This window comes from Anoplophora glabripennis, unplaced genomic scaffold (assembly GCF_000390285.2).
Source record: "Anoplophora glabripennis isolate ALB-LARVAE unplaced genomic scaffold, Agla_2.0 scaffold24, whole genome shotgun sequence".
Taxonomy (NCBI): domain Eukaryota; kingdom Metazoa; phylum Arthropoda; class Insecta; order Coleoptera; family Cerambycidae; genus Anoplophora; species Anoplophora glabripennis.
The window spans coordinates 2,172,671-2,194,382 of record NW_019416404.1 but is presented as its reverse complement, the minus strand read 5'-3'; the positions used below and the strand labels follow the sequence as shown (position 1 = coordinate 2,194,382).

General features: G+C 31.2%; 1 protein-coding gene across 1 annotated transcript in view; it reads right to left on the bottom strand.

Annotated features, from left to right (window-relative positions):
• LOC108910970 (neural-cadherin-like) overlaps window positions 1-21,712 on the bottom strand; it is a 313,375-nt gene that overhangs the window by 38,470 nt on the left and 253,193 nt on the right. The window contains exon 4 of the mRNA XM_018715762.1: window positions 17,202-17,339. Coding sequence (XP_018571278.1) covers window positions 17,202-17,339 — 138 coding nt within the window. The remainder of the gene's footprint in view (window positions 1-17,201; window positions 17,340-21,712) is intronic.

Here is a 21,712-nt window from a genome sequence, read left to right as displayed (position 1 = left end):
TACTAACATTTTCGCTCGTGAGGCATGAATCTGTAAAAAGAATAATTAAATACAAAAAAGAATTGCTAAAACAGATCTTCCGAAATCTCAACTCATAGCTGGATTGCCTCCCGTATCAGACTCCAGTACCTTCCGGCCCTGCCGGCTAACTAACACGAAAACTTTTCAGTTTTACTTGGAAGTGTATATGTCAAATTCGAGTGAGGTGATATTTAGTGAGACATTAAATGAGTCGGGCGTTAATTATAATTAGCAAAGGATCCTAATTTAAGCCTTTTGTTAGCGGTTGTTTTGTATTTACATTTGGGTAGTTAGATCAACGATCGTGGGTTCCTCTGCCATGCTCTTTCCCCACAGGAGCTCTAGGTGAGCCTGGCCCTCTCATTTTATGTTAAATGGTTGTTAATGCTTTTGTTGTTCTTTCTATTTGTCACGTTTAATTTGAAAACTGTTGTACGTAAATAATAAAGTTAGGTGTATTTACTCTGCTTTTGTTTTATAAAATTAAACTATAATTCCCCTCTTTAAAGTTAGTAACCAGCGCCTTCCGGTCAATTAAAAATGGACAACATAGGTATTCCTTATGACGATCACATATTTTTGGCCACAATTACGTTTATTTCTTTTCGATCGAACCCGGGGTTGTTATACTACAATTGTTACTCTGTTACGATACACTAGTCATAAAAATTAAGGGATATTTAAGAAATCCTAATTTTTTTTGGTGATTTTCAGAGGGAAATGGTCGTCGAAATAAAAAAAGGAAACTAAAGCATCAAGTTTCTAGTTTTCGCATGTGGGTTTAAAAATTTTTGCGTCAGTAATCATAAGAAAACCAACGAAAACAAATTTTTTCAAATTTGTATGGTCTAATATTTTCTTTTTGGTAATTTGGTAATTACTCTGGAAATAATTATCATACAGATGGAATTTCCAGAAAGGAGTTCTTGGATTAGTTTTAAAAAAATCCTTTTTTAAAGAAAGCTTATGCAAACTATTTAGACTTTGAAGAACTCGGAAAAAATTCAAAATTTGTGGAATGAAATACAGCAATCCATTGGGTATATCAACTTTTTTAAATTAGCATTTAGAACTAAGGCATTTACAGCGATAAAAAAATCAAACAACATTTTTTTAATATCTGTGAAGCATTGCGGATATGTTAAAAACAATTTAATTTAATTTTTTTACAATAATTAATATTTCTTGATGAAGGAAATAGAAATTATTGCTAAATAAACATTTTCAACTTAAAAAAATAAAATTATTCGTTATTTTGATTTTCAGCAAAAACGACAAATGACCCCGCAGGTTCCTTATGGAAAATGGCTTCCAGCCGACAGTTCTGAAAATTTGGATTTGAATAGCTCTCGAAGCTTAGATAAAAAGTTGTCATATGCACTAAGCTGAGAAAATTATATTTTTCGAAATATAGTCGCCGAAAGGTAGGAGTTATAGTACCGCTAGGTATAAATTGAAGAATACTCATTGTAAGGTCAAATGAAGAGAAGCCATGCAATCTGTCCAAAACACATATATCTTAGATTGTCGGGGTTACTGAATCCCAATCAGCCATTCATTCGGGTATACAGTATACAGAAGGTGCTTAGGGAAAATGATGAATTTCAATTGGATGAACATATAGATGAACCAGGACTTCTAAGAGGACGAACTTTCTCAAGATTCCGAAATGCTGCAAGATTTCAAATATTCATTAGTTATGTTAACGTGGATGAAGACTTCGATAATTATGGTGGTGATCAAGATAATGGTCCAATCCTAGCATATTATTGCACGTGTTACTCAGGAGCGAGAGTAGTAGGAACTTGTACTCATGTGGCCAGTGTTTTTTGGTTTCTAGGCTATGCCTGCCATCAACCACATGTGAAGTACCCAGATGATTCACTATTAAATACTACAATGAATGCAAATAATTAATTGATAATTGAATTACTTAATTATAATTTATGTTATACCTTTTATTTCAGACAATATTATTTCTTATTTGAAAATGATTCAATATGTATTCGTTACGATGTATAGTAAAGTCAAAAACATATGTATTCATCAACGATGTTTGATAGGTGTGTAGTACAACATTAATAAAGAATGTACTTTAGTTAAAAAAGTTTTTACTTATCGATTTTTAACCTACCCAATTAATTAGTAAACTCCAGAACCAGGTTGGCTGTGGAACATCTTACAACCTATTATCCTCTTAATACTTCTCACTTTGCAAATGCGCAATACAATATAATAAAAAATATCCTAAAGCTGTAATAAAATATTACTTAATATTATTATAATATGATTACAGATGTTTGGAACAGATTACATTTACAATGATCTTACAATGACCTTCATTTGATCTTGATGTGACCTTGAAACTCATCCGCACAGCCTAATGGATGGCAGATTGGGATTGAGTGACCCCGATAACGTAAGGAACATGTGTTTGGGACAGATTGCACGGCTTCTTTTCATTTGACGTTACAAGCTAAGAGGCTTCTTTAATTTATACCTCGCGGTACTATAACTCCTAGCTTTCATCGACTATATCTCGGAGAATATAATTTTCTCAGCTTAGTGCCTATGACTACTTTTTGTCTACGCTTCGAGAACTATTCAAATCCAAAATTTCAAAACTATCGGCTAAAAGCCATTTTCCATAAGGAACCTGCGGGGTCCTTTACCTAAACATTTAGAGCACTAGAAAAAAAAATCTTAAAAATCTTTCTTTAGGACACTGAGATTGAAAAGTTAGTCAATATCCTTAGTTTATCCATTATTTGCCAAGTTATTCAAATATCCCTAATTATGCAATTTTTTACCTTTTTCCAACCAATATCTTCACTTCAAATAAATGTTTTTATGGAAAACCAATAATTGCGAAATTTAGAGAATATTTTGCAGTTTTCAAAACCCTGTTTGGAATTTCTGTACGACCATTATTTCCCGAGTAATTGATTGCCAAAGTCAAAAATGATTGTTTTGCTTTAATCGACGATACCTCAGTGACAAATCATCGTACAAGGCTCCGGAATCTCTCAAATTGAAGGGAATTAAATTATCTAAAAGAGCTTTACGATGAAATTACCAAAAAAAAAAAAAATGATGAAGTCGACCTTTTGAAAGACAAGCAAAAATTTGGAACAACATTTTTTTGTTTTTTTATGATTACTCAAAAACCGCTGACGCTAAAAAAATTTTAAACTCCAAATCCGAAAACTAGAAACTTGAAGCTTCAGTTTTTTTTTCTTTTTGATTTCGATGATCATTTTCCTCCAAGTTTAAAAATCTCCCAAAAATTTGGAATTTTTTAAATATCCCGTAATTTTGGTCACTAGTGTATAATAAATACCCTATTATTTTATAAAATAAGTTATGGCTAAGTAGCACAAAAAATAATAAAGTAAAAAAATCCAGTTAATAAAAAACAAAAAAATACAACGAAAAACTAATTTTCAACTCAACGAAATATTTATTTCAGCTTGTAACATATTTTTACATCAATTTTACTGCAAAATCAACAACTTATCCAAATCATATAAGAGTAGCTTTTTACTGTGAACTCTAACATTTTTATTTGAAAGATACTCATTTCAATCTCATTCTTTTAACTCGGACGGATCCGGAGACACGATTTCCTTATGTTTGTATTTTTTAATGTTTTTAGTCGTAGAATATGCTATAAAAACATTACGGGTAAATTTCGGGTCACCCCGTATACTAAAGTCGATTTTCTGGATATGTTGGACCTAACGTAATAAACTACCGACATGGAAGCTATAAATCAAGGCTCGAGCCGTCGGTCGTGGGCGAAATATATCTACGAGCGAAGTAATTATGAGGATGCCGGCAGATATAAAAAGTATAGGTTAATTACAAATGAGCAGGTATTATTGCGGCATTATCGATTGCATCAAATAGCTATGATATATTCGAGAAAAAACGACAGTACCTACTCTTTGTTTTTCCTTGCTGTTATAATGTGACCTGGTTAAATGTGCGCTATAAATATAAAGTATAGCTTGTTTATGTTATCGTAACGTTCCAGCAGACGATGTAAAGGGTATTTTGAAACTACATAAACTTTATACTGCTACATAGGAGAGTATCTTGTAAACTACCCAAGACATATAAAATGTCATAGGTGTACCTAGTAGAACAATTCCTTGATAAAATGTCTTATTGATGTTTATTACTTGCGCGTTTAAAATTTTTAGTGTAGATGCTACAGAAAATAGTTTATAAACCGCATTGTTTTCTGAACCGAAAATTGGGTACATACATATTTAAATTGGTTCTCTGGAAATTTTATTAAAGAAAATGTTTCACATGACCTTCTTTAGATTTTTTGCCTTCCTATCTAGGAGAAAATGGGTTTAGAACATTTTCATGAGAATCGTTGTTCCAGAAAATCGGACATTCAAAAATCGTCTCTAACATTTAAATACGTTGCACTCAAACAACGGTATCACGAAAACTAAATGATATATCAACAATCAATGAACTAAATACAACTCCATTTTCGTAAATAAAAAAGTTCGGTTATTTTTTGAACAGGCTTCGTATGTAGGATCAGTAGGTATGTAGCAAATCTTTAAATTCTCTATTTAGAAAAAATGTGTTATTGTACGAGATAAAAGGTGTTTTATAATTCCTTCATCCAAAGAACATATTCGAAGCAGTTTTTTTTTTAATAAATGCCCTGTTGATAGTACTTCATACTACACTCAATATTTGCTCTCGTAGGTTCAATTATTATATATTTTGTTTTTTGTTTACTTCACCTTTCCTCCATGAAAGAACTACATGAAGGTCAAATTACGACTTCCTGCGGATCATGAAATTATCCTTCATAAGAAAAACATCTTTACTATAGGTAAAATTTTTCTCTTCATTTATTACAAAGTTCCCTATTAGCTGCACTAATTTTTCGAAAGTTGCGCAGCCGTTTTTGTATTCTGCACACAGTTCACTATTTTTTTAATTTCGTTTTATAAAAGAATTGCATCTAAAAATGGCAAAAATTAAAACTTCACTAAAAAAAGGAAATTTTGAGGGTTAAAAAAATTGCTTATTAACGCACAAAATCGAATTTTCGAGGAACCAAATCAATCCTACTAATTATGTTTTTCGGGATAATTTTTCAAATGATGCCCATAGAATTTAAAGAAAATTTAAAGGACCAAATGGGGGCTAAACCGGAAAATGGCGGCATCAGATTTTTTCGACGGTTTCTCAAGAGAGAAAAAAGTTTCAGAATTGATCAAAGAATATGTTGAAATTCCCAGATTTTTTTTGGGACATTTTTCAAATTTGTCACAGTTAATTTAACCAAATTGATAGTCTCAGAAAAAAAAACCGGGAAAAATTCCTGAATCTTCCATTTTCGACTCTGTATACACTGATCTCTCGAATACTGTCCAAAATTTGGTCAAAAAATTGTCCAGAATTTGAAAATTCTCGGACAGAGTGACGAAATTATAGGAAACAAGGTTGAAAAAAGTTGTGGCCCTTTCTATTTTCGATTCTGAATATTTTCGTTACCATCACATTAGTTCTTTTGCCCGAAATCATTTGATATTTATTATTCTTGGTCCCAATTGGGTTTATCATGCAATAAACCAATATATATATCTGCTATTTAGCCATCAATATTAGATGTTTGCCAAGTCTTATTGTGCGTAGGTAGACGAACTAAAGAGTTCCTTTTATGTATTTTTTTTTGTTTTTTCTTAGAAAACCTTTTCGATTAAAACCGTCATAAAAATCTGATAGCACCATATTGTGACTAAATCGGTGCACTTAGGTTGAGCGATTTTATGCACCATTCTCATTGATGGTAGGCACGTACCTTGGATGTCCGTTTTCATGGTATGAATGATTTTTTTTTTCAAATTCTGTGGGTGCAACAATACAGTCTGAAAGAGCATCTCTAGAAACATAAAGTCTTCCCCCTTCGAAAATCCGATTTCAAGCGTTAATGGATTAATAAAATATAAAATATTTAAAGATCTAAATCTAATAGCAGAAAGCGTAAATATGCACTAGTTCCACGGTAATCTTGATTTCATTCGTTGCGGAGGATCAGTAAAAAAACGAGTTAATTTGCATCGCAACATTCAATTGTTTTTCCATATGTTTCTTTAAGATTGTAAGAAAATTTCTTTATAATTTTTGTAGACAAATTGTTAAATATAACCGGAAGATAGAATGTTACGTGACTATCCTTGTAAAAAGTAAAAGCGATATTAAAAAAGGTATATGCTTCTATATCACGGAAACATTTAAGTTAAATGGATATTAAAAAATGTATATGCCTTTATATCACAGAAACATTTATTTTGTTAAATGGAATAATAATATTTATATAAAGAACTTTTTTCCAGCCGAGGTTTGAGCAGACAAATGAAAGGACCCATATTAAAAAAATGCTTTGTAAATAATATTACCTCTAAACACAACTTCAGATAAAGTAACATAAAGTAAAGATAACAACTTCAGAAAAATAAATTCTGTTTATTTGCCAATGGCTGAAAGAGTAATGATAATTATATTTTTTAGAAAATACACATGAAATTTTTTTATGGAAATAATATTAGATTCAAGGATAGTGGATAATGACAATTTTTTAATCAAATTATAAAATTGTTTAATAATTAAGTAAGTCTAAAGAATTATTACCAACTAAAACAAAATTATTTTTATAGAATCAGAATTAAAAAAGTTTCCACTTTACTAATATAGTAAATTTTATGCATTATGACAACAGCCTTACCTTTATTAGCTTTAGTTAAAATCAAGTTATTATACTAAATTAAACCTTTTATAGATTTTATTATTAAAATTAAAATTAAAACTAAGATTGCTGAGTAATTAAATACGAATAATTTTGAAACATCTACTTTTTGTGGATACTTAAAATTACACAATCATACATTGCATTAAATATGCATAGTTTTAAAGTTTTGTGTAAGTCTGAACGGTTTTAGATTGAATATTTTGAAAATTTTGGAAATTTAAACATTAAGCCTGCGGTTGACTTCCCAACCACTTTTAATTTTATTTAGATGTTTCTATTTCAGATTAATTCTTATATTTCACAATTTCTTCTCCAATGATTGTCATTGTTAAGTATAATTAGAATATACAGGGCGATTCAAAACTTATTTTGGGAATTTTGGAGTAGACCCGTCATGAAAAATAGTCTATATCGTAAAAGAAATTCTTGTAAAATCCTTATAGTTTCCGAGAAAAAAAATATTGAAGTTGTAGTATTTTCAACCTTTACATCGCTGAGCTATTGAAGTGTCTAGCGTCAGTTGCATTGTGCGCTGCGCTCAAAGCGCTCTCTCTCTCTTCCGAATACTGAATTCGATTTTAGTATTACATTTTTGGATAGTGTTTACATTAGTTTTTCAAGTGTCAAAAATGGTTATGTGTATTGCACCTCGGGAGTTGGTGGATATCGTTTTAATGTATTTTTAAATCATGTTCGAACTGTCCTTTTTGATTTTTTTTTACAAAATTGTATTTGTAAGAGTCCCCTGTATATTCAAAAAATTGTTTTTTTGATAAGTTCTGATTTACCCTATATATTATAATTGGTTTCAATGTTTGAAGTTAATACGTATATCGTAGATTCTTGTTTCCTGATATTTAACAAAGGAAAGAAAATGGAACAATTTGATACAGAATTAAAAAAGACTAATTTGCACTATTACACATTCCGCTGTTCAGTATAATAACGGATTTTTCTCAAGAAGTTTTAAAATGTTTGTCGAGAAATTAAACGTCTTCTTTCTTTTAAATTTTAATACTAGAAAACTTTTGTAATTACAATCCTAAATCAAATACGGCGACACTGTGGGGTACACAGCCCAAAAATTACTCTTGCTCTAATTACCCCGGCACCGGATCCTTGGTACATTTATAAAGACATCGCACTAATAGGGATATGGTGGGATGAAAAATTCCTCGTTCGCCGAAAATTGCTTAATCTCCGGGTATTACCATAAAGAAAGGACGGTCACAATACCGCCGTTCTCCGCTTACAATTGAAAGGGTTTCATTTCGGTACGCAAGACACAATGGGGTATTTTTAGACGTAATGCCGTCCTATCAGGGTATTTTGATAAATCACTAAACACCGAGTCGCTAGAACTCGTTTCAATTAGTCAACGGAGGGGGTACAAAAACGTAATAAATCTTTATAGGTTCTCCCAGAAAAATGCCTTGTGGCCTATTTTGCATCAAAGCTCGGTAAGTGGTTCGTTAATAGTTGACTAAAACTTTCATAATGATTTCGCCACGTTTGTGAAATGAGATACTCTAAACATTAATTACGTGTCTTATTTGTAAAGTTTGGTTTGTAATATTCTGTCGTTCTTTTGATAATATTTTGGCAAAATTTGAAGATGCATAGAATATTTCTAAAGGAACTTTTATTATTAATAATACCTACTACTCACGACAACCTGTACAGTGTCATTCATATAACATTTGACCTCCTTCATTTTTTTCCTTTTTCTCTCGGAAAAGATTTGATCAAAGTTTTAGGAAATTTTCTTGCGTAAAAAACAATTGTTTGCATTTGTGAAATATAAATCAAACTTGTAGTTTTAATGTTTTCTTATTACAAAAATGTATACATATTACATATTTGCTTGTACAATTCGTATTCTTTACTGACCTTTCAAAATAGATAGATTCAAGATTGTCATGGAAATAATTCGCGTATATGCTCTTCCGCTGTTAAATGTTTAAATTATTGGAATAATATCTTATTATAGAAAGTGTTCCATAATTCTGTTATAAACAAAAGACATAATGCTATCTGTTATCCACCTCAATGTGTTCAATGTGCTTTTTTAGGTGACATAAGTTATTAGGTCGTTTATTGTTTACTTTAGGTATGTACAGGGTGATTCACAGTTTATCCAAAAAAATTTGGGAATAGATGCGGCATGAGAAATGGAGTCAATATCGTAAAAAAATTTTTGTAAAATCCTTATAGTTTCCGAGAAAAAAAAAATTGATGTTGTAGTATTTTCAACCATTACATAGTTGGATGAATACTTGGATCCGATTTTACAATCGTCATTTCGATAGTGTTTACAATAGTCTTTTAGTAGTTAGTGTTAAAAATGGCTTATGTGTATAGCAACTCGGAGTTGATGGATATCATTTTAATTTATGGCGAAGCAAAACAACATTTGTGTTAATTCGTAAAAACTGAGTAAGACGGACCCAAATGTGTTTACACGTCGGTTTTGAACTGTTGTTCGTGTATGTCAAATTCACTTTTGTAAAATCCTTATAGTTTCCGAGAAAAAAATTATTGAAGTTATAGTACATTCAATCACTACATAGCTGGCCAACAGTAGTCTCTAGCGTCATTCTCAATACGCGTGGAGAGCCACTTGGCTTCAGCAACTCCGAATACTGAAATCGGATTTTGCAATCGTCGTTGCGATAGTATTTACCTGTTATATGTGGTGTTTACAATAGTTTTTTTAGTAGTTAGTGTCAAAAGTGGGTAGTTAGTGTCAAAAATGGTTTGTGTGTATAGCATTTCGGAGTTCATGGATATCGTTTTAATTTATGGTGAAGCAAGACAACATATGTGTTAGTTCGTAGAAACTGAGTAAGACGGACCCAAATGTGTTTACACGTTGGTGGATAAAATTTTGAACAATTGTTGTTGTAACATCGGGTATGTCAAATGATTTTATTATTTAAAAACACAAATTAATTTTATTAATAATTAATAAAGGCAAAAGCATTTGAATTTGCCGATATAAAATAGGTGCGATAAAATTCTATTTACATATTTCTTTCCTTGCGAAAGTTTTTGTCCGTTTTTATCACGCCNGATAGAGAATCAAATTTTGAGCAAAAAATATTCGAAGAATTTTTTTGAGAAATCAATAGTTTTTTATTTATTCACGATTGAAAACTTGGAATTTTGAGTGAAAAAGAAACACTTTTTCAAAGTATTTTACGCGAAGAACTCAAAAACTACGCATTTTATTAAAAAAAGTGTAATGAACAAAAATGTAGCTTATAAATAAACAAAGAAAATCGGTTTTTAAAAAGTGTTGTACGTTCTATACAAAGCGAATTATGGTTAGTGGAAGGGGACTTGTTTTGGGGAGCATACTCGAATAGATGTATTCAACGCCAAATAACGGAAAAAGGATTAATTTTACGTGTACTCCAGGAATTTTTTTGTAGTGCTCAAATGAGCACTTATAAAAGTTAATTAGAGCAAAATTGAAGGAGTTATCGTCAAAAACAGATGGGTTGCTCATATTTTTTAAGGAAAAATGAGCAGTAAACGCTGTACCATTTCCATCAGAATTAAAATTAATATTAGACCCTTTGCAATTAGTTTTGTTTTAGTGGTTTTCATACGATCCTGAAGCTAGACCGGCTTAGAATGCGTATTTTTTGATAATGTACGGTAAAAGTTGAAAACGTATTTCTCATTATTCAAAAAAAAATCGCCTTATTTATATAATAACTCTGAAACAATGAAAGATATTCTTAATTCCTATAACATAAAAAATAAAGGAGATATCGTCGCTTGAAGTATCCATTTTAGTGAGAAAACGACCTGTCTCAAGCCCTTCGATCCTTTCCCTTTAAAAAACGAAGGACTTAAAAGGATTTATATGTTTGGTTTATATCTCAAAAAAGCAGTACTCAATTGTTCTTTTATGTTCTTGTTTGACATTACACAAAATTTACTAAAACTTTAGTTTGTGCCGAAAAGGGGGATAGAATATTATGTGGATGACCCCGTACATACTATAATGGCAGAGTTGCCTTACCTTGTTGAATGTGAAATGAACACTTAAAAAATTTGTAGGACAAAATTTACTTTTGTACTTTGTGGTATTAAAAGTACTAACGAATTTCACAGAATAAAAAACCCGTATTCACTTATTCCCTCTTGTACAAAAATAGTGAAATATTTAAGTCATCTAAAATAATGATATTCCTTTCTCAATTTTGATGTAGGTAGATACTGAAAATAGTTATTTTTGATACCAGATTGGGAAGTATCGTTTTTGTATTCAAGAAATGATATTTTTTTGCTATGAAATCATTAATTATGGGCTTATATAAGAGAAGAACTTCTAAATAAGAGAGTACAAGATATATAAGGGAAAGGTTATGTGATTATCATTAAAATTCCTAACGGTAAGACACATACTTAAAAGGACATTCGTCTCTTCCGATATTTTTCACATCACAGTGTCAAAAACATTCTGTTTTGCGTTCTAAGCTTCCTAAAAATTGCAGATCTGCCATTAGATATGCTAACAAAAATAAATGGTTGGTATTAACAAAATAAGGGGCACTCCCGAGAGAAATCGCTCCATATTTGAAATTGCCATATCCGAAAGACAATACGGGCGGGCCGCTGTTTCAAACGACGAGTTTAGCTGATTCTGGGGAATTACCTCTATCAAAAGGCATGGGGGCTGAAAGTCTACTTCAGTTTCAAACTTACATTGAAAAACAAGCTTCATTGAAAATAAAATTCAATTTTAAAATAAAATATCTTCAAAAGTGGTAGAAGTTTCTGAGTCTGTCGCTCTTTCAGTATCGATACTCAATAATCCATGGAAAAATTATTCTTGCAGCATAATTGGAGCTTCAGAACAAGGTACGGTGTTAAGAAATCTCTTAATTTCAGACAAGATAATCATCTTGTAGGAAGTCATAATGTTGCCGATTCGATAAAAAACAGGATTAGAATAGCGAAGAAAATCAGTGGTGTTGAAAATACAATTCAAATTGATGAATCAACAGCAGCAGGATACTCAATGATTTCTTCTATTAACAATAAGACATCTTATAGAGATATGTACCATAACAATTCAATTAAATTAGATACTTAGGCATAGACGTTTTTTCATGTTTTAAGAGTTTTTGTTTTGGTTCATTTTCTTCAAAAAAAAATCGTATTTTTTGTATTACATATTTGATTTGTTTTTTACAATGCCGCACATAAAATACACTCAGGAAAAAAATTAAAGGAGCAGAAAAATTTCCAATTTTTTTTAGTGATTTTTGAATGGCTGTAACTTCTGGAATAATGGTCGTGTCGAGAAAAAAAAGCATCTTGAAGCTTGAAGATTGTAGTTTTGAAATCTTGAAAATTTTTTTTTTAACATCGCTCTGCTGTTTTGGAAAATCCACGACTACTTTGCAAATATTGCGAAAAGTACCAATGTTTGTAGTTTTTTTAGGCCCATGAGGCCTGTAAATTTTGAAATCGATGGGTCGAACCGTATTTTTCCTGAATAGTCAGTTTTATAAAAAATTAAAGGATCAGTTTTATTGTTCCTTAAACATCAATTAAGACGAAAAAAATGTTTTTGCGTTATTTTTCTCACAATTTCGTGTTAAATACTCTTCAAATATCAAAAAATAAGAAAAATTCAAAATTTTGAAAAAAATCTAATTTTTCAGAATTTTTTGCGTTATTTTTTTCTCAATTTCACATTGAATACTTATCAAATGTCGAAAAAAAATTGTTACCTATTATGATTTTTTTTTATGAAAAAAAATTGGTAGTTTTGAAAAAACTAATTTTTTAAAGGCTTGGGAACTTTCGAAAAAATGATTAAAAATCGTATAAGGATGCGTGTAAAAAAATGTAGTTGGGAACATCAACCTAAATTAATGCAATTAATTTTAACTCGATGAAATACGGTATGCCGAGAAAAGAATCGCATCAAAACTGAAGAGAAAACGATTCAGAATAATTCTTCACTATTTTGAAACATGAACATGTTTTTTTCACAATTTCAAATTATTTAATTAAAGATTTTTTTTTCGACATTTAAAATATTCATTCTGAAATTGTAAAAGAGATGACACATCAAAATTGAATTTTTTCAAAATTTTTTATTTTTTTTCGGGATTTCAAAACTAGAAACTAGAACTTCAAGATGCTTTTATTTTTTTCGATACAACTATTATTCACGAAGTTACAGCCTTTCAAGTTGCTAAAAAAATTTGGAAATTTAAAAAAAAAATAAATTGGAGCGTTTCAAGTAACCAAAAACATTTTTATATCAAAATTGATTTTTTTTTCAAAATTTTTAATTTTTTTTTCTATTTCGAAACTAGAAACTAGATCTTGAAAATGCTTTTCTATTTTTAGATACGACTATTATTCACGAAGTTAGAGCCTTTCAAAAGTTAGCAAAAAAATTTCTAAATTTTTTAGTTTCAGAAAAAAATTATTTTTTTTCGACATTTGAATTTTTTTTTTCGAGATTACAAAACTCGAAACTAGAACTTCAAGACGCTTTTCTTTTTTCGATACTACCATCATTCACGAAGTTACAGCCTTCTAAGAGTTACTAAAAAAATTTGGAAATTCTTTTATTTCAAAAAAAAAATTTTTTTTTCGTCATTTAAAATATTCAATGTGAATTGTGTGATTTTTTTTTATCAAAATCGAATTTTTTTTCAAAATTAAAATTTTTTTTTCAACATTTCAAAACTAGAAATGAGAACTTCAAGATACTTTTCTTTTCTCGATACGGCCATTAGTCAGGAAGTAATGATTAAAAAATCACAAGAAATTTGGAATTTTTTTTTTGCTGTTTAGTACGTGTAACTTTATTTTATTTGACAGTATAATAGTTTTTATAAAATTATACAGGGTGGGCCAATGGAAACTTTCCACCCCGATTTTTTTGGTTTAAAATAAATATCTGGAAAAACGCTCGTACACGTTAACTTTTGATTTGAGGGGAACTACTTTTCAGTTTTTTTCATCCCCGTAGCTTTAACCCCCTAGCTGGGGAGAGAACAACCCCCCAAATTTGAATAGGGGGTAGGAGTAGTGCCATACCTCTTTTTAAAGGTCTCATCGAGTTCTTTATGACCCTACAATTTCGCCTCATTATTTTTATCCGTAACGAAATGACAGCTTGTCAAAATAAAAAAATAAATAAAAATACTTACCTACTAATTTATTAATTAGGTCTACACGTGAACTTTATCTAACAAACTGTTCAAAATGTCCGCCATTAACATCCATGCAATAATAAAATCGATTCTCTATCTCTTCTCTAACTTTCTGCAACATATCGGCAGTTATCCTTTGACAATTCTTCAATGAAAATTTTAGAGGTCATTGGATTGGATCTTTCCTGTCTAGACTTCTTTCTCTGGGGCCATTTGAAGTCTACAGTTTATAAATCACAGCCAGCTTCTCTTCAAGGTCTGCAAGAACTCATAACTGTAGAATGTCAAAGGATAACTGCCGATATATCGTAGAATGTTAAAGAAGAGATAGAGAATCGATTTTATTATTGCATGGATGTTAATGGCGAATATTTTGAACAGTTTGTTAGATAAAGTTCACGTGTGGACCTAATTAATAAATTAGTAAGTATTTTAATTTATTTTTATTTTGACAAGCTGTCATTTCGTTATGGATAAAAATAATGAGGCGATATTGTAGGGTCATAAAGAACTCGATGAGACCTTTAAAAAGAGGTATGGCACGACCCCTATACTATATATACAAATTTGGGGGGTTGTTCTCTCCCCAGCTAGGGGGTTAAAGCTACGGGGATGAAAAAAAACTGAAAAATAGTTCCCCCTCAAATCAAAAGTCGACGTGTCCGAGCGTTTTCCCGAATTTTTATTTTAAACCAAAAAAATCGGGGTGGAAAGTTTCCATTGGCCCACGCTGTATATTTTACAATCGGATCGCGACTAGGGTTTCTGATTTCTCGGACTATTTTTTTTCTCGGGTCTCGAGAATTCTCGACTAGGAATTCCCGGGAATTCTTGAATTCTCGAGAAATTTCTAAAACTTAAAGTCATAATTTTGGCATTGCAATGATAAATATAAACATGCTATTATACTTAACAATCATCATTAACATTTATTATTTATTCAGTATTTTTATTAATTACTTATGTTTCTCTTTCTACTAACAAAACTAAATTAAATTTTGAGTTTCTTCTTAAAAACCTCTAATTTGTTTTTTTATTAAACATTTTCAATATACTTATGTTTATTTCTATGTTTTTGAATCGTAGTTTTCTTCCAATAATAATTATTAATGATCATTAATCATGCAGTCTTTTAATTAAATAAATAGTAAATAAGGAATTTAACCGAAGAAATCTTAAAAAAACAAGCTTTAATTTAAAGATACAGAAACGTTCTTCCTATTAATTTATCACTTCAACATTAGGTATCTGCTTATAATAAAATTTCTACACAGACTTATAACTAGGCACAGGGTGATTCACTATATTTTGACCCCCCCCTTTAACTTTTTTGTTTTAAGAGTTATAAAAAAAATGTAAAATACAAAAGTTGCACGAATTTTTACGAAATTTTCGAATATGATAGTAGTAGAACAAATCAAGTTCAAACAAAATGGCCGCCAATGTTAACTTTGTTAATTTAAAAGGAACACCCTGTATATTTTTACACATTTGGATAGAACGTTCCCTGTCGAGCACAGTCATATATGGTTTGTTGGGTCCATCTCTAACAATAAGTGAGATAATATTAAAAAACGAAAAGAACGTTTTTTATTAAGAAAATAAAATATTTTGTAATTGTTGGACGTTTTTCGGGCATTTCTGCCTTTTTTCCAATTACGTAAGGATTTAGATTTATTTGCAATATATTTTGACATATCGAACATTGATATAGTCCAAAATGGGTATAAGTATTTTAACTAAATCGCACTAATTAGTCCGTGAGGGGCTTATTTACTCATGGACAATGTTATATGGTAGGCCGTGACAGTGACAGGTAATATTATGACAACATTGTTATTGTTTGACAGTTTGTATTATTATTTATTTAAAATGGGTTACACAGAAGTAGAAAATTTAAATATTATAGGAATTAAGATAGAGTAGTTAAGATATTCTCCATAGTTTATTTTAATTCCTAATAATATTTCAATTTTCTACTTCTGTGTAACCCATTTTAATTAAATACTAATACAAACTGTCAAACAATAACAATGTTATCATGACATTACTACCTGTCACTGTCACGACCTACCATATATAAGATTGTCCATGAGTAATTGGCCTCACACGGTCTAATTAGTGAGATTTACTTAAAATACCTATACGCATTTTGGACTATATCAATGTCCGATATGTCAAAATATATTACAACTAAATCTAAATCCTTACGTAATTGGAAAAAAGGCAGAAATGCCTGAAAGAGGTCTAACAATTACAAGATGTCTTATTTTCTTAATAAAAAAACATCATTTCGTTTTTTAATATTATCTCGCCTATTATTAGAGATGGACCCAACAAACCCTATATGACTATGCTCGACAAGGAACGTTCTATCCAAATATGTAAAAATATACAGGGTGTTCCATTTAAATTAACAAAGTTAACATCCGCGGCCATTTTGTTTGAACTTCATTTGTTTTTCTACTATCATTTTCGAAAACTTCATAAAAAATCGTGCAACTTTTGTATTTCACATTTTTTTATAACTCTTAAAACAAAAAAGTTAAAGGGGGGTCAAAATATAGTGAATCACCATGTAGGTACATTAAAAAAAATCATTAAAGTAAATTAAAGCCTTAAAAACTTAAAATAAATAAATCATGAGCTGGTAGAGAAACCACTTTAACCGCTCAGTTATTTGTCGAGAAACGAATTTAAGCATGAACGAAACGAACTCCAGTCAAGAACTTAAGACGTGCGTGATTTTTAAATTTCTCGATTTCTCGATTTCTTGATTTCTCGACACTTTTTTCTCGTCTCGAGTAAGGCCAGATTTCCCGGGAATTCTCGCTTCGAGAAGTCTCGACCAGAAACCCCAATCGCGACACAAATAAATCCAGATTCTATATTTATTTGACTATGTTTAAATATAATGGAGCAGGGAGGGGTCTATATTATTCCTAGGGGCCTACTCTTATTTGAATCCCATCTGCTTTACAACCCTCCAAGCCCGTAACCACCCTTGAAGCCGTGCTTAACGGCCTAACCGGCCACCATTTAAAACGGTAACGCGCGACATTACGGCCCACCCTTTTTATTTCCGAGGCTATATCCGCGTCTGTCGTCGAGGCTGTGCCTCCGTAATGCCCCCCTCAGGGGCGCTTAGGCCGCCGCCAATAAAAAAAACAACGTATAAATCGAAATGTAAAACCCACCTTGAGCACGAATATCTCCCCCGTGGTCCTGTTTATGTCGAACTTGCTGTTGGCCGGATTGTCAGGATCAATCCCCTGTCCGGTCAGGAAGTAGACGATGTTCTGCGGCCTGTCTTTGTCGCCATCCGTCGCCGTCACCTGCAAAGGAGGAGGAACAGCGTTATTTCCGGTTTGCCGGGCGCCCTCAGGGCGCCGGGGATGATTTCAATGGGGGAGGTAACAAGAGGGGTAGAGAGGTGTTTAAGAACTGCTAACTACACTTCTAGTTAAGCGTGCTTCAGCTTGCTGAGGGTTTACTTACGTGCATAATTGGGCGAGGGGTGCTACATGCAGGAGATACGTGAGAGCTGCAAGGGTGTAATTATGGAACACCCAGAAAAGACTTAATAAAAAGACTTTATTGTCTGAAGTTACTTATTTGTGGCATAATTTTCTATTTTTTTCTTTATTTATTTTGTATGAAAGTAGTTTCACTTGATTAAATATCTCACACTAAAAACAGACACCAGACAGACACAAAAAACCATTGGTAAATTCAGGGGAACAACGAGCATACAAAAAGAACGAAAAATTACCCGTTTTCCGACATATATTTCCTTGTAACATTGAAAGTAAGCCCTAAATAAAAAGTCATTCTTTATTTTTTGTGTATTTGACGATTTTCTATAAAGTTACAACAACTGCGAATAAAAAAAGTTGAATTTTGCATTAACAATGAGCGAATAACAGTAGAAAATCATATGTATATTTGGAGCAATTATTAAAATAAGTCAATATTTATAAATATTGATGAAACTTTGCGAACAAATAGTAAAACATATGTCAATTCTACCCTAAAAATTTTGCAACGATCGATCACGTGGTTTTCGATTGACAGGATTGTTAATTAAGAAAATTTCAAAAAGTTTATCGCGTACCGTGGGTTTAAATTAAGGTTTAGAAAGGGGCATACAATTTATTAGAGATACTTCTTGTCATAATAAACAATGATCAATACTAAAAATACCTATTGAAAGGAAGATTTTTCAAATACATTCCACAAGCGATGATGGAATTGATGTTGATGATGAAGATGATAATGATGATAAAGAGGCAGATAGCCGTGAGAATTGTATGAATCCTTTGAAAAAAGCGAGTCTCGAATTGTAATATCTTAAGATATGTACATAATTTTTATCTATTGTAATAAAATCAAATTATTCGAATTTATAGATTTTTATACCATTTTTCCTCTTAATAACAACTTCCTCCTACCATTAATTGAACTGAAAATGTTCTTATACTTCAATTAATTAACAGAGAGAGAAAATAAGTTTTTTTTTTATTTAATCATTAAAACGTGGATTTCGTGAAATGCAGAGATAAACACAAACTAATACAACTTGATTACCATGCACAATATAACTATTCTTTAAACTCAAAATTTGAGCAAAAATTATTTATTTTATTGATTTTTGATGACATATTCGTATTCCTCTCATTTTGCTATAACAAATTAAAAAAATCGTCTTGATAAGTGTTCACGAGAAAAGCAATTTTTTATCGCCCATACGCATTTTGAAATCCATGCGAGCGCGCGGCAGCACAACTGCTCTCAGTCATCCTCATTCCCGCTCTGCCGAGAAATTCCAGTGACCATGCACGGTACCTTTCTTGATTTTTCTTTCATTAAGCTTTTATCTGCCGAAATTGCATTAAACGGCTATTGAAAGTAGTTATAGTTAGCTATAAAAATATGTTTTTTTCTCGACTTCACGATTACGTAAGCTATAAATTATTATTAACTTTACGCTTCTATATCTCAGAATCTACACAAGTAGAATGCTGTCGTATTTGGCTAAAAAGCAAGGGGTTACGACGTAGTTTTTATGTGCGCAAGATTTTGTCGACTGCATCGAACATTCCCTGGGCAATAAATAATAATTGTTTATAGAGTAAAAAATTAAAAAAAAATTCTAAAAGTGCAAAGATACGTATTTTTAGTATTGATCATTGTTTATTATGACAAGATGTATCTCTAAAAAATTGTGTGCCCTTTCTAAACCTCAATTTAAACCCACGGTACGCGATACACTTTTTGAAATTTTCTTAATTAACAATCCTGTCAAGCGAAAATCACGCTATCAATCGTTCAAGCAAATAAAAAATAAAGAATGACTTTTTTTGATTTAGGGCTTACTTTTAATGTTACAGGAGCATATGTCGAAAAACGGGTAATTTTTCGTTCTTTTTGTATGTTTGTTGTTCCCCTGAATTTAGCAATTGTTTTTTGGAATAGGCAAAGACGAATGTAGGAGATTTTCAAAGGCATGAGACAATGTTTAGAACAATTTTTGACTGGAGAATCATCAGCTAAACTAAGCCTTAAAAAAGGCTAAAATAAAGGAAAACAATTCGGATTATCAACAATTCCATGCAAAAATATCTTACCTGGCTTTGAAGGATGGTGTAATACTAATACGAATTCTGTAGAATAGTCTATAATTTCACACAAATGAAAGTCAGCAAGAATTTAAGATATTTCTAGATGTTTTCAAGATATATATGTGTTTTTGTAAACGTTTACTATACTTGTTTTAAAGTTGATATTTACTAAAAAGTTTCGGCTATACGAAATCAACTTCAAAACACCAAGTTAGATGAAGAATTTTCACGGTGAAAAGTCGCACAGATAGGTGCACTAAATCGTGTCTAAAACACTTAACTCTGAACGTGGTCGTCGCTACCAACTTTATATCTTGTAACTTACTTTGCAGACTTTAAAACTTAATATAAACTTGTTTTCGGGTGCTATGAGAAGTCGATGATGAAAACTATTTGATGCATTGGACTTTGTCGAGACGACTCGGAGAGTAATTTAAAAAATATTGAATCTGAAGTTCCGATGGCACTTTATGGATTGGATAAAAGCACGTTGACGATATCAGTTCATTTTATTTAAGCTTTAGTTTACTGTCATAATCCTTAAATGCAGAAATATATTATTAATTAAAGTATGGTGGTTGAGTTTCGAGTTGGTCTTTGTCCAAAGTTAAATTGTAGTTATTAGAAACAATATATATGATACAATTTCATAGATTATAGTAGAATCTTTATTATATACGTCGTTATTATTGTGGAAGCAATAGTTTTCTAAGAAATATGATATTTGTCTGTATTATTATCTATATACTTTCTGCAAGAGCTACTTTAATTTAAGTCGACCCGAATTGGACAACACATACGAGTATATGTGGAACATAACTCGCCGATACTGGTGACAGTTTGGTAGCAATTGAATTAAAGTTGAAATTTGAAGTGTAAATTGCCTTAACTTCCACACGAAATAGGAAGGAGTAGTTATATAAACTTAATCGAACGATTGATGTAAAATCTAGCCTGAGAGTTGTAGAAGTTTATTCGAACATCGTCGATTTTTCTAGACGAGGTAAGATGGGAATTTTTGAATAAACACCACTGGTTCATAAAGATTCAAATATTTGTTTTAGTACCCGCGGAATTTTTGATTTCCTGAAGTTAGTCTTTAGGAAAAGTTGAAGGCTGATTCGAAACAATTGTTCGCTTCAATGATGTTGAATTAGATTCCTTCTTGTAGCTAGCGGGTATTTCTCATTATCTCATACAGAACCTTCATAAAAACAAGTCACGTGACTAGTAGTTTCGTTTGAAACAGTAATTATTGTATTTCCTTCGCGCTGGCGATTAAATTTTGATAAAATTAAAACTTACTAAAACGATAAACGATTTCTCGAAGGCCTTTGGTCGTATTGATTACGGCAATCTCCTCCATAAACTCGAAATATACGGGCTTTGTGGCAACTTTTTACAATTGTTTAGCTCATATTTATAGATCATGTTTATAGATCTTTAAATTGTGTGCATCTATTTAAAATAACGTTTTTTATATTATAGTCAAACTGAATAGCAACTTTTTTTCTGGTAAAACTCATAACGTTACACTTGGAGATATTCAATGTCAACTTATTATTTTGGCACCATATATTTATTTTCGACAACTCTTGTTGTAAACGATAACAATCTTGTAATGATTCAATAGATGCAAATAGCTTCATGTCGTCAGCATATAAGAGGGTATGTGTCTGAATGTCTTTAAATATATCATTTATAAATATAATAAATAAGAGAGGCCCAAGTACCGATCCCTGCGGAACTCCAGATGTCGCCAACACGTCAATTGATTTATAGCTCCGATATTGAACATTGAGAATTCTATTGCTTAAATAAGAATTAAAAAACTAAGAAAATTTGTTGTTAATCCCAAGTTTGATAATTTATGTAACAATAGCTCACGATCAAGTTTGTCAAAGGCTTTCGATAAATCTGTATATATAACATCCATTTGCCCATTCTTATCCAAAGAATTAGCTATGAAGTTAGTGATAGTAACAAGATTTGTTGTTGTTGATCTTCCAGAAATAAAACCATGTTGTGAATAAGATATATGCGCTTTTGAATGGAAGCAAAGGATATCATAAGTAACCATCTCGAAC